Genomic DNA, 13,700 nt, shown 5'->3' with positions numbered 1-13,700 from the left:
TTGTAAAATATTTTATAAAAATTATCTCATTTTATCATGATAACAACCCTGTGAAGTAGGTGATATTACGTCCCCATTTTACAGATGAGAAAACTGAAGCAAGCAGATTTGAAGAGACATGTTCAGTTACACACTAGTGTGTGTCTGAGGATAGACTTAATTCCAGGTGTTCCTTTCTGCAAGTTCAGCACTCTATCCACTGCACCATCTGGCTATGTCCCCAAATAAATGTTTTTCCAACATCAACCTCTATACCAGCTCATAGCGGCAGAAAAATCAAATCTGAGTAGAGAAAATATTCATTTTATTATCACAATACAAGCAAGAAAGTGAAAGGCTTTGGGAGATGTTTCTAAAGGAAGGTTTTCTTGAAGGTTTGTGGCTTCCATCCATCCTCTTGAGATTGACCTCCGAACTAGAGGGCAGCTGTGGCTAGGTCATTCTCCTCTGCATTCCCCTTTTCACTTGGCCCTTATTAACTTGGATCTTTTATAGAGTTCCATGGTAGCTCTAGCATCTTCCACTGAGGAGTGGCCAAATCTGCTGTTCTGTAAAGACAAAGAGAGAGAGAGAGATTCAGTTACCAGAGTGAAGAGGTTCAGACCTAGGACATTTGGGAAAGATCCACCATGACTGGGGCCCATGCTCAGGCTGGCACTGGTTTCATCCCTCTCTTTGGTAACAAAGGTGCTAGGTGTTTAATTCTCATCTTACTCCCTGGAGCCAGTGCTTGCGTTGTAGAAACACTCAAGATTTGCCAGGCAGAATGATATAGTGAAAAGAGACTTGGATTTGGAGACAGAAGGAATTGGGGCTGCGAGATATTAGGTGACTATTCAAATTGTTTACCCATCGGTTTGTGGTAGCTGGTGACACAGTGAATAGTTATTGGACCTGGAGTCGGGAAGACCTGAGTTTAAATCTGGCCTCAGGTACTTACTAGCCGTGAGATCCTGGGCAAGTCATTTTTTCACCTCTATTTGCCTACGTTTCCTCAACTATAAAATGGGGATAATAACAAAACCTACTTCCCAGGGCTGTTGTGAAGACCAAAAGAGATATTTGTGAAAGCATAGAAAGAAGGAACAAGTAATCAGGTCACATGCCACAGCTCCCAAGGTATTGGGAAAGACTTCTCCCTAGTAAGTCACACCAACAGACTGATTAAGCAACACAACTTGAGCTATTTGTTACTGCAGCAACAAATACTTTGCATAATAAAATGCTCTTTGTCTTGGAGACCATAATAATATTGATGATGACGATGGTTACAGGTGTAATGCTTGGTACATAATAGGTGCCACGTAAATGCTTATTCCCTTCCCTTTACCCCATCTGTAAAATGGGAACAATTCTTTCGGCATCGACCTTGTGGGACTGTTATGAGGAGAGATTTATAAACTGAACAGTGACATATGAATGTGAGTTGTTGAAATTATTAAGCCTCAAGCCATAGAATTGCTGTATTCTGACTCCCTTGAGGACCACAGTTTTGGAAGGCCCAGGAGGAAGAGCAGGGTCTCTGCTTAAGGAAACGTCTAAGCCAGGGGTGGGAAATCTGTGGCCTCGAGGTCACATATAGCCCTCTTGGTCCTCAGTCCTTAGTGAAAGGATTTGTTCTGTGAAATCTGAATTCAGTCAAAGGACCACACTTGAGGACCTAGAGAATTGTCTAGTCTAGACCAAGGACATGGGGAGACCCCAAAGTTATCTCTCTCCTCAGTTGTTTCAGTTATATCTGATCCATTTGGGATTTTCTTGGCAAAGATACTGGAGTGGTTTGTCATTTCCTTCTTCAGTTCATTTTACAGGTGAAGAAACTGAGGTAAACAGGGTTAAGTGACTTGCCCAGGGTCACACAGCTAGTGTCTGAGTATTTATTTGCTCACTATTGTGTCCTTTCTCAGTTCTTTCTTCTAGAAGTTCCTTATATCTGCAAAGACTTCTTACTGCTAACATATATTCTATCCCCTATGAAATGCTAATTCTTCCAAGAATTCCTTCTTGTGACAGGAATACAGATGGGAAGGCTCTGGTTTTGCTAGAACATTATGGATACTCATCACCATGTTGGTAGTGTGACCCCACTTATATTGAGCTTTTAAAGTTTACAAAGAGTTTTACATACTTTATCATCATAGCAACCCTTCAATGTATGTCCTATTATTATCCCCATTTTTCAGAATTGGAAATAGAGGCTGGAAAAGGTTAAGTATTTACACAGCTAGTAAGCATCTAAATCAGGATGGAAACTCAAGTCTTCCTGATTACAAGTTCAACACTATCCATTGTATCACCTGTCTAGGTGACACCAACATTTGCCAAAGAGCTGAGAAATCCCTGAAGCAATTAGAAAAGATCCTTCAGCATCATGGGAGGTGGAATAGAATGAGGGAACTGATTCAGAACCTCCACTTCCTGTGCTGCAGCAGGTAAACTAGGTGGGATGTGCAAAAATGGCAACCACATCTTAAAAGGAGAGCCAAAGAATATGGAAAATGGAAAATCAACCTGAAATCCACCATTGCCATCACTGCCACCATCAGCAGCCCTCACATGTCATGTTCAGGAAGTTGAAGTGTTCATAGACTTTTCTGTCCATGAAAAAAATATCCCCATAAAACTCATTACAACACATTGTTTTCAAAAATGCAAAAGTCCTTTTCCTCTCTCCATCAGAGGGCTCCTCGCAAGAGCACCAGTGGCTATGTATCCAGAAATGCACTACAATGCTGGCGTACTGGTTGATCAAAACTGCTTGGCAGCTATTTTTTAATTAAGGAGTCCCAGACTGGGAAGAAACAACCCAGGCTGAAAATACCCAATGAGGTGTTTTATTGACCTGGCTTCCCTAGCAGTGGTCTGGAAAGCAAAGAGGCAACAGTATCATGGGGTCCACACTGGCAAATGTGACACAGCCAGATAGAGATGTGAGTCAGGATTGATCTCACAGTAATCTAATCATAAATGTACATATTGCAGGGAACTTTCAGGAAGGTTTTCTTTAAGTCTTGCTACAATAAATGGGGATAGATGTTTCTATTGTGTAGAATTACAGAATTTTGTCTGTGCCTAGCCCATAATAGACACTTAATAAGTGTCCTGAATTGGAAAAACCATATAATTTGCCTAAATTCATACAAAAAGTATTGGAAAAGTTGGGAAATAATCCATAACTGTGAAATAATAATAATTAACAATGGCAATAATAGCTAACATTCATATAATGCCTACTGCACTATATTATTCATTATATTATTATTTATTATTATTCATTGATATTATTCACAAATATTATTTCATTGATCCTCACAACAACCCTGGGAGTTTGACACTTTACAGTTGGAGAAAACTGAGGCAAATTAAAGTTGAGTGACTTCTCTCAAGGTCACATAGCTAGTAAGTGTCTGAAGTCAAATCTGAACTTGTGTCTTCCTGAAGGACTGGCTAGGCTTCCCCGAAGACAGTGATGGTATAATAAAAAAAGTACTGGATTTGGAGTCTAAGGAACTAGATTCGAATCTTGGTTCTGCAACCAGTTCTACCTTAGACAAATCACATATTCTCTCTGGACCTCATCTGTGAATTGAGAGGATCGAAGTCCCTTCTAGCTTTCAGATCCTATGACCTGCAGGTGTCTAGAGCGGTGCCTCTACAGTTCTGTACTTACAAGTTTCCAAGACCGATGTCTAATTTATTCCTAAAAAGAAGATGTTACTTTGAGCTCCCTCAGGAACTACCCCTCTTCCCAGGTCCAACAGAGCTTTGAATTTTAAAAAAAATTCCTTTCTTTGTTCTAACTTATCTCTGCCATGCTAATCTCAAATTACACCCTCACATGTGCCACATGAAATCAATGCTTGGGTGCTGACTGCTTGGGCTCCCAATAACTGTCATTTTCAAGAAGACATTAGCTACTGGTTGGGGTCCCAGCTCTCTGAGGGGGGGTGGGATGATGGACTCCTAATAGAGCTGCCCCCAGCCCCAGTAGTCTAACTTCATTACAGGCCCACTGTACCTACGTAGTCACCCTCTCAATGTCCTGACTTCTTCATATATGTCTCACTGCTTACTAGAACAAAAGGTGTGTCCCTGAAACTCATAGTTTTCATGTCCATGTGATGGGAACCCCATCACTGCCTCTACCTAGGCACTACTTCCAGATCTATTCCTCATATTTGCCACAGAAACAGAAGATGTGTCCATGCATTCAACTGCAGCCACTTCCATCTAGACCTAGACAGGACCACAATACTCAGCCAATCAGAAAGCAGCAGTATCAGGATGCCTAAGCAGGATGTGGGCCCCAAAACAATAGAAGGGACTTTCCCTAAGTAGGCACCTGAATAGTAATAGTAAAGAACTGACCAAGAGTGAACTTATGATGTAGAGAGGTTTATTATAATATCATGGGTTTCTCTGTATGCATTGTGAGTAATCGCATGTGCAGTTCCACTGTTGCTGGGACCCCTCCTCCATTACCTAATCCCTTAACAAACTCCTCCTGCCTTTTTAATAGTAGTCATATTCCTATATTCTATGTAAATTTCTGTTATGTAATTGCATCTTTACCCTACAAAAAGATCTTGCTTTCTCTGAAGTTGCTGGTTCCTCTTGAAAATTATCTCACTTCATGAGAAGCGTCAGTCTCAATAAATGCCTATACTTGGATTAGAGGGGGTCTGACTGAATTCTTTGAGATGGTTCCACCACAACACATCATGAAACCTCAACAGTTTTTGGCATCCCCAGGTTTAAACCTCCTCAATGTCTTGGTCACAGAGGTCCTTTGGGAAACTTAGATAAGGCTATCTGTCACCATCCCCCTTATTAGGCAAACATGCAACATAAAGATTATGGGTGGGAAGGAGGGAGGGACTTCAAGAGCAAGCTATATGTAAATGATAGGAATAGTAATAATGATTCTTTGCGAATGAAATGGAATCATACTTGTAGAGCACATAACAGTTTTCAAGATGCTTTCAAACATTTTCTATTCCATTTGAGTCCAATAGGCTCTTTTGAAGCAGGCAGTTTTGCATTATCCCCATTTTATAGATTAAAAAAACTGATACACAGAAGGAGTGAAGTAAGTGATTTGACAGAGGTTAATGTAAAAGTTAGTACCAGATCAGGGGTTCTCGAGCTTTTTTGCATCGGTGATCCTTTTGGCTACACTGGCTGATGCCCATGCCTGAACTTCTCTTTCTCCTCATCTCCACCTCCTGGCTTCCTTCAAGTCCCAACAAAAATCTCACCTTCTGCAAAAAGCCCTTCCTGATCCCCCCTGATACTAGTATCTTTCTTCTGAGATTATCTCAGCCTATCATCCCATCTATATCATATTTGTACATAATTGTTCCAGTGTTGTTTCCCCCATTAGACTGTGAGTTCTCCTTGACAGCAGGGACTGGTTTTTTGAATTTTTTCTGCATCCCAAGCACTGAGCACAGTACCTAGCACATAGTGGGCACTTAAATGCTTGTTGACTTAACAAATAATTGAAAGAAATTCTAGATTTCAATTAGAAATTACTGTAATGTAATTTTTTCTTATCCACGTTCCGGGGAGTCCATGGACCTCAGGTTAAAAATCCCTGAACTATATAATCCCTAAGGTCCTTCCCAGCTCTAGATCCCTTAATCCTAGGACTAGAATGACCCTATCTTCTAGTTCCATTTCTAGCCTTCTTTTTCATACCACCATACTGCTAGTTGGTTGATCCTTTAACACTGGTAGGCAATTGAGCTATCTCTCCAAATCATTGCACGGTAAGAGTTGTATGGGGGCAGGTAGGAGCCCAAAAGGCTTAGGGCCCACTGGGATGAACATCCTGATTTGCCCTCTTCTAGTAATAGTTCTGGAATTAAATAGATGGAGAATGTTGTCCTTCAGTTCCTGAGCATCATAATAGGATCCTAAAGTGGTCTTGATTTTTCCAAACACAGGTTGTTAAAAAAGAGACAACATCACAACCCAATCTCAATTCCAGTCTCACCTGAATTCTTCTCCTGAGGATCCTCTCACACAGAACCTTGAGGGATACCCTTCGGCAGCCCCCCAGGCCGCCCTCCTCCCAAAGCCTCCTGTCCTGGGCAGTATCGTAGATCTTGTATTTTGTCATATCTTCCTTCAGTGCTTTAAAATCATAGCGAAGGTCATGACCTACCACCAGCTTGCCTCGGAGGAGTTCCAAGATCTAGACCAGGAGACACAAGACACATGCATCACCTTACACATCAGTCCCAAACTATAAAAGACCAAAGTCTCATTTCAAGCTCCATTTATGGCTTAAGCAAAGGATGAAAGACCACATCTTCTCTGATCGCTATAAGAGCCCTATTGGACAGGATATGACTTAAGGGGAAAAACAATCATGTGCCTAGTGATGGGGTAACTAAGTAGACTCAGACAGTTCATTATTTTAAAAATTACATACAACACCAATGCCACGACCACTCCACTCCATATTACTGTTTCCTCAATGTCTTGGGCCATCACCATGACACCTATGATTTGAAGTCACAAAACGAATGTTACTGAGCCAATGGAGAATGAAATTTTCTGATGTTCAGAAGCTACAGATCTGTATCTCCCTCATTAGCAGTTGAGGTAGGATTCTATACAATACTCTTGGACACCTTTTCCAGCCAAGGCTTCTTCCAGCACCTCTATGCTGAAGGTTCAGGGAAGGGAGTGTGTATGAGACAGAGAGTCAGGGTGAGCCTATAATAAGAAAGGACTAATGTCAGCCCATACTTTAGGACTCTTTAAGTCAGGATCATGAGCAGGGTGTGGTCAACATGGACTTTGCCACTATTAAGTGTTAAGTCCCCACCCCCTTGTGCAAACCCAAAGCCAGGTCCCTCACTTGTTTTCTACCCAAAGTCCACTTCTTGTTTCTAGTTGAAAAAAAGAAATGTTACACCAGAGGAAATTCAGTAATGAAATAACCATCACCCTTACTGATCTTGGAAGAGGCACTCCAGATGTATGGCAATTGTCCCATTGCCCCATTCAAGCGCTGTTGGATTGAAGGCCACTAGAATCACTTCCTATTTTATAAGAGCCCATTGCCTAAGCGCTGTTCTCTGCACCATACCATGAGCAAGTAGAACGAAGTAGGAAAAGCACTGGATTACTCTGAAGGTTTGGGTTCAGATTCCAGCTCAACCATTTAATAGCTGTGTGACTTTAAGCAAATCACATAATCACATAATCTCTCTGTACCTCAGTTTTCTAATCAACAAATGGGGATAATGATACTTGGATTTTCTATTTTACAGACATGTTGTAAAGTTAAAATGAAAGAATGAATATGACAGCCCTTCATTAACTGTAAAGCCCTATGTAAATGTTGGGCAGCTAGGTGATAGAGTGGATAGAATGCCAGGCCTGGAGTTCAAATCTAGCCTCAGACACTTACTAGCCAGGTGACCCTGACCAGGTCATTTAACCTCTATATCCCTCAGTTGCCCCATCTGTAAAATAAACCGGAAAAAGAAATGGCAAACCACTTCAGTATCTTTGCCAAGAAAACCCCAAATGGGGTCATGAAGAGTCAAACACAATTGAAACAATTGAACAACAACAAAATGTAAATGTTAGGTATTATCAAATGCTACTGTGAGGCCAGCCCTGGAGCCAAGATCTAGAGTCAAGCACTCCCTAGCTATGTGACCATGGGAAAGTCACTTATCCTCTCAGTGTCTCCAACCAACTCTAATGCCAAAAATTACAGATGAATCATTGATCTTCATTGGTGGAGGGGGCTTCTATGGCAGGAATTCCAATAAAATCATAGAAAAGGTAGATAAATGAATGGATAGATAGATGATAAAGTTTCCATGGAGAGAATTCTGATAAAATCACAGGTTCAAGATAAATAAATAAATAGATAGGTGGGTGAATGAGTGACTGGATAGATAGATAATTAAACAAATAGGTAAAGTTTCCATGGTAGGAATTCTGGTAAAATCACAGGGATAGCTAGCTAGCTAGCTAGATGGATGGATGGATGGATAGATGGATGGATGGATAGATGGATAGATGCATGCATGGATGAATAAATAGATAAGTAAATAAGTTTCCATGGCAAGAATTCCAATAAAATCTCAGATTCAGGATAAATAAGTGGATGAGTGAATGAATGAATGCATGAATAGATAGAAAAGAAAAAAGTAAAGCTTCTATAGAAGGAATGCCAATAAAATCACAGATTGAGGATAAATAACTGTATAAATAGATTAGCAGATATATGAAGAAATAGAGAGATAGAAAGATAATTAAGTAATTAATAAGTAAAGTTTCCATGATAAGAGTTCTAATAAAATCACAGGTTTAGGATAAATAGATTTATAGATAAATAAATAAATGGCTAGATGAATGGAAGGATGAATAGAAAGACAAGTACACAGATAAAGTCTCCATGGCAGGAGTTCCAATAAAATCACAGATTCAATATGAATAAACAAACTAATTAATTAATTAATGAGTAGAGGGATAGATAAATGAATAAATGGATGAATGAATGGAGATAGATGGGTGGATAGATAGATATGCCTCCTGATTATGCCTCCTGGACTTGGACATCAGTTTCTCTGTCTCTAAAATGGAATGTAAATAAAGCCCTGAAGAGTATACCAATAGAAGCCATGCAGTATAGTGGGAAAAGTGCTGAATTTGGATTCAGGGAACCCAGATTCAAATCCTTGTGCGATGTCACTTGCCTGACCTCAATTTCTTCATCTATAAAATGCTGGGGGTGTGTGTGTGTGTGTGTGTGTGTGTGTGTGTGTGTGTGTGTGTGTGTGTGTGTGTGTGTGTGTGTGTGTGTGTGTGTGTGTGTGTGTGTGTGTGTGTGTGTAACAGAGGGATTAAAATGGAAAGAATGATTTTTCTGCTGGAGTCAGAAGACCTGGATTGATGTCCCCACCTCTGATCCTGTGTGATCACCTGTGTGACCTTAGGTAAGTCAGTTACATTTCTCGGCCTCAGTTTCCTTATCAGTGAATTAAAAGGGTTGGACTAAATAGTTTCTAAGAAACTTAGATAGTTTCTAAGAACTTAGTTACCCTTTTAAATCCATAATCCTATGAATAAACTCTAAGACATCTTCTAGATTTAAACTGATGATTTTCTGAGTTCTCTTTTCATTCCAGATTCAACATACGTGTGTATATGTATATACATATATATGTACAAATGCAAAAATGATCCTAAAGAATTCGAGAGTTTTGCCCCCTTTGATATAAATAGGAGGAAGTGAAAGGGCCATTTCTTCTTGGGGGCAGGACTCAGCCTAGAAAATGAAACTAGAAAACGAAAACACTTTAAAACAAGAATTGTAAAAATACATTAATCTGATGCATGCAACTGCCACTGGAGGGATCATCTTTCTTTCCATTTAGTTCATCGCAGAGACAGTTGTTACATTCCTAGCTATTACAGCCTTCCCCAGCAAGGCTTAAGATGGACATAGGGAAAGGGCACTATGCACTTGATTGGAAATTGAATTATGCCTGACAAGATGAGAGCCTGAGAGCCACAGGCTGTTGAGTGATGTGGCACTTGGTTAATATCATCAGCCAGCAGGAACACAATCATCCCTATTAAAAAGAAATCAGGTCTTTAAAAAGATCCATCTCAAGGACTGTCAATTCATGTAAGCTGTCACTAGTGCTTTTCTCATTGATTAATGTCAGATCAACAATACATTTGATGGCAGAAGCATTTGGAGCTAGCCTGAAGAAAGCAGCAGGGAGCATGGAAGAGGGTTTTCTTCTCTGGGTCTGTTAAAATACTTCAGTGTGTCCATCCTGGAATGGATTTGGGGCCCTGACTGGACTGAGTGGCCTGTGCTATTAACAATTAACAAAACAATATGCTTGCTCTTTCAGGGGGTAGGTTTTTCTTTCAGAAGGGCTGGATCTACACCATTTCCAAAGGTTTCAGAATGTGTCCACTAATCAAATCAGGCCTCTCAGGCCCCCTACCATCAGAGAGTCATTGAACGCTAGGACCGAAAGGGACCTTAGAGATCATTTGGCTCTACCTACTCTTTTCTGGAAAAGTTCAGTGATTTATTTATTCATTCCCTTGACAAGCATTTATCAAGTACCCACTGTGTGCCAGGTACGGGGCTGGGCCCTAGAGACACAAAGACCAAAATGCAAAAGTTCTTGTGTAGAACACAAATTCCTTAGCTTATATTCTGGGGGAAAGGGGAAAGGAAGGAAGGACACAAGCATCTATTTAGCAGCTACTATATGCTGGGTACTGTGCTGAGCACTTCCCAGTTATTACCTCATTTGATCTGGGAGGTGGATGCTACTAGGAGTCCATTTTATAGTTGAGGAAAGGGAGGCAGACAGAGGTGAAGTCACTTGCCCAAAGTCTCACAGCTAGTAAGACCTGAGGCTAAATTTAAACTCAGGTCTTTCTGACTCCAGGTCTGGCTCTCTGTTGTATTTGCCACCTAGCTAGGGGGTGGAGGGAGGGCAGGGTGGGGGGAACGAGAAAGAACATGCCAACAAAGAACGCTAGCAAGTGGGATTTAAGTCACCCAGTTATTAACAGAGCCAGGACCATGTCTCCAGGTTCCCAACCTCTAGGAATTTAATGCTCAGATCCATAGATAGCACTTTTACCCATCCCAAGGCTAACTAGGCAGACTAAAGGGTGGTGCTCTCACTGGGCCCCCCAGGTGCTATTTGATCCCCTGGGAGCTATGCAGGGCTTACTTCATTCCTTGTATTTGTATCCCTAGCACCTATCCCAGTGCCTCTGGCTTTTCATTACAAACACTGATTGCTTCTTACTGCTTTGTCTTGCAATGGTCATTTCCTTTATTTGTCCTGCCTGTTGGCTGCCCTTCCCTTTCCCTTTTGCTGGCTGCCATCTCACTGTTTCTTAGCTTCCCAATTATGTGTCCAGGCAGAAAGAAGCTGGGCATCAACCCAAGTTTACCTTTGCTTTGGTTCGATGCCAAAACGAGGTTTGGAGTGATTAGATTCTAAGAATAGAAGGGACCCTCAAGGCATCAGCTGGCTGGAATCCTCTCTCCAGCTGGCTGTCCCCCATGCCTGGAATGCTCTCCCTCCCTCTCTCTGCCTCTCTCTGCCTCCTGGTCTCCCAGGTTTCCTTCAAGTGCCAGCTGAAATCCCACCTTCTACGGGAAGCCTTTTCTGGTCCTCCTTAATTCTAATACCTTCTCTCTTTGGATTATCTCCAGTTTGTCTTGTTGATACAGAGTTGTTTGCACATTGTGAGCTCCTTGAGAGAAGGGGCTGTCTTTTGCCCTTTTTTTTTTTTTGTATGTCCAATGTTTAAACACAGTGCCTGGAAGATAGTTAGGTGCTTAATAAATTGACTGATTAGCCACTCAGATTCCATTAGAATACTTCCAGTGAGGGGAACCCATTGTGACATTTTGATTAACTATGATTTCCTTATCCTCTCCCAAACCTCACTCCGTGTAGAAAATCAAGCTTCATCTGGGTCATTGGTCCTGAGAGTGGTCATGGGAAGTGAGTGACTGACCAGTTACAAAACTTTCATTTCAATGAGATATGGAAACAAATTTGCAATAGGAGAATATGACCTGTAGTAAACCAGTAGGTTAAAGACAGAAGAGAACCCTAGTGTCCATATAATTATACTAAAAGACTGACAGGGTCTCTGTTGTCCCACTAAGTCCTATATCCTGTACAGGATACATATCATATGCATAGGATACATACAAAATCATACCAGGAAAAGCCTCTCAGGCCTGCTGTAGAATTCCAATCTTTAACTCCTGCTGCCTATGCTATGAGCAGAAATCTGAAGGAAATGCCAACTTCTGGCCACAAGTGGCATCCTGTGTTTCCTAATGGATCACCACCCCTTCATCAATTCACTCTTCCAGCCCTGTCCCAAGGAACACAGAAAGCTATCTGATAAGAAGAATGCTAGAGTAGCATGATCATGGCAGTCCTTTCGGGTACTGTCATGGTGTAATGAGAAGTGTTTTAGACTGAGAATTAAGAGACTTAGTTCTGACCTGGCAGTCACTGGCTGTATCACAAAACACAAGCCACTTTATTTCTCTGTACCCTAATTTACTCATCTGCAAACTTCAAGAATTGTGATTACTAAGATTCCCTCCAGGTCTGAGGTCAGAGGGACTGATCTCTAGCTCCCATACAGCTAAGTTACCTGGGACTTTCTCCACTGCTGTGGGAACTCATCAACCAGCTGGGCTTGGTGATTTTCTAGTGATTCATCATTAGTTTCCAGTTACAGAGTTGCTGTTCATAAATCCCATTTACCAAAACCATGGAATTATAGATGTTTTTCATCTGCCCAGTCTCCTACTAGTCTGGTCCCCTCACTTACCTCTTCCCTGGCACTTGCAAAAGGTACAGCTCTCAGCATGTGCTCAGGTTGTATCCCACTTACGTGGGAACGATAGTCTGTGATTGTCCCTTCTGGCCTGATGTATTTGTCATACACCACCGAGCCATGATAATCCACTAGACTGCAGCGGGCCAGACCGCTTTCTCGTAAAGGTCCCACTCCTACCATCTCACAGTCCATGGCGATGATCTGGTCCTCCCTGGTATGGTCCCACATGGTTAGCAGGCACTCAGATGCTCTAAGAAGGGAGATCATGGAGAAGTGACTAGAGAGTCTTTGGCTGATTAAACCATCATTAGAGTTCAATGGTGCCTGGACTTATTCAGGGGAACTGGCTCTGAACTAAGCTCTACGAAGCTTAGCAGTCAGGTTAAATAGTCTCTGCCTTTTGTTACAAATGCCACCTGGCAACAGTAGGAGTTGGCACCCTGACAAACCAACCAGTTTCCTTACACTAAGCATGAGGAGGGGAGAGAAGAGGGGGGGAGAGAGAGAGAGAGAGAGAGAGAGAGAGAGAGAGAGAGAGAGAGAGAGAGAGAGAGAGAGAGAGAGAGAGAGAGAGAGAGATCCTGGGCCCTCCCTAACCAAGTAGACAAGATCAGGAACAGATCCTGGCTGGCCCCAAGTCAGGTGATATCAACACCAGTTAAGTTTAGCCACAAACAACATACTTCTTCGTGGAAACCCAAATGAATGTGCTCTCACCTTCTGTTTTCAGACAGGACCCCACTCAGCCAGCCACCAAAAGTCCTGTCAGCCCTCAAAATAACTTACTACCGGCTCTCTCTCTACTTTTTAGCCTCTGCAGCTGGTATCACAAATGACTCATCTCTGACGATGGACCTAGGAACCCTGAAATCTTAGTTTCAGTTTCCTTGTAGTGATCACGTGGCATCAGAGGAGCCTGGGGCACATCATTTAAGTTTCTGTATCGATTCTCTTCCTCGATGAATGCGTTTCTTCACAGGGTACTTGGCTGTGCTTTTCTCCTGTGTCCCATTTGCCCACTCGCCCCCCTCCACCAAAACAAACAGGAAAGTCCTCAGCTCTGTCATCCTGAATGAGTCATCTGAATTGACTGATTCTATTACAACATATTCCTTTCTTCTACCAGTCTCCTCCCTCTAGAATGCATGTAACAAGGTTTGGAGTCTAGAGAATACCCCACATTGTCAGAATGCTCTTGCCAGTCTGATACTGTAGGGAAAACCATTGGGGAAATTTGCTTGGTGAAAGGAAAGTAACTGGATCCCTGTGGCTATTGATTTGGGATTGGAAGGAGGAAAAGAGGTCAGGATGGT

At 41.8% G+C, this 13,700-nt stretch overlaps 1 protein-coding gene across 2 annotated transcripts; it reads right to left on the bottom strand.

Moving 5' to 3' along the window:
• Positions 1-287: 287 nt before the first annotated feature.
• Positions 288-13,427, bottom strand: ISG20 (interferon stimulated exonuclease gene 20). Of its 2 annotated transcripts, XM_072617936.1 has the most exons (4): positions 13,105-13,427; positions 12,379-12,637; positions 5,999-6,199; positions 288-548 (listed from the first exon to the last, which is right to left on the bottom strand). In XM_072617936.1, the coding sequence occupies exons 2-4, from the start codon at positions 12,613-12,615 to the stop codon at positions 462-464; spliced, it is 525 nt and encodes a 174-aa protein (XP_072474037.1). In that variant the 5' UTR covers positions 12,616-12,637; positions 13,105-13,427; the 3' UTR covers positions 288-461. The 2 variants fall into 2 exon arrangements, with proteins under 2 accessions (XP_072474037.1, XP_072474044.1); XM_072617943.1 differs by lacking the exon at positions 13,105-13,427 and having other exon boundaries at positions 12,379-12,759.
• Positions 13,428-13,700: the final 273 nt, after the last annotated feature.

This window comes from Notamacropus eugenii, chromosome 1, assembly GCF_028372415.1.
Source record: "Notamacropus eugenii isolate mMacEug1 chromosome 1, mMacEug1.pri_v2, whole genome shotgun sequence".
Taxonomy (NCBI): Eukaryota; Metazoa; Chordata; class Mammalia; order Diprotodontia; family Macropodidae; genus Notamacropus; species Notamacropus eugenii.
Note: the sequence above shows the minus strand (reverse complement) of the source record. Positions and strands in the feature narration are given on the sequence as shown.

Bases quoted from the DNA above. Each gene is read 5' to 3' on its own strand.
- ISG20 (XM_072617943.1), bottom strand. From the start codon at position 12,654: ATGATCTCCCTTCTTAGAGCATCTGAGTGCCTGCTAACCATGTGGGAC. The intron at 6,200-12,378 runs GTAAGTGAGGGG...CTCCTGGTCTAG, and splicing joins TTGCAAGTGCCAGGGAAGAG to ATCTTGGAACTCCTCCGAGG. The intron at 549-5,998 runs GTGAGACTGGAA...TTGTCTTTACAG, and splicing joins TCCTCAGGAGAAGAATTCAG to AACAGCAGATTTGGCCACTC.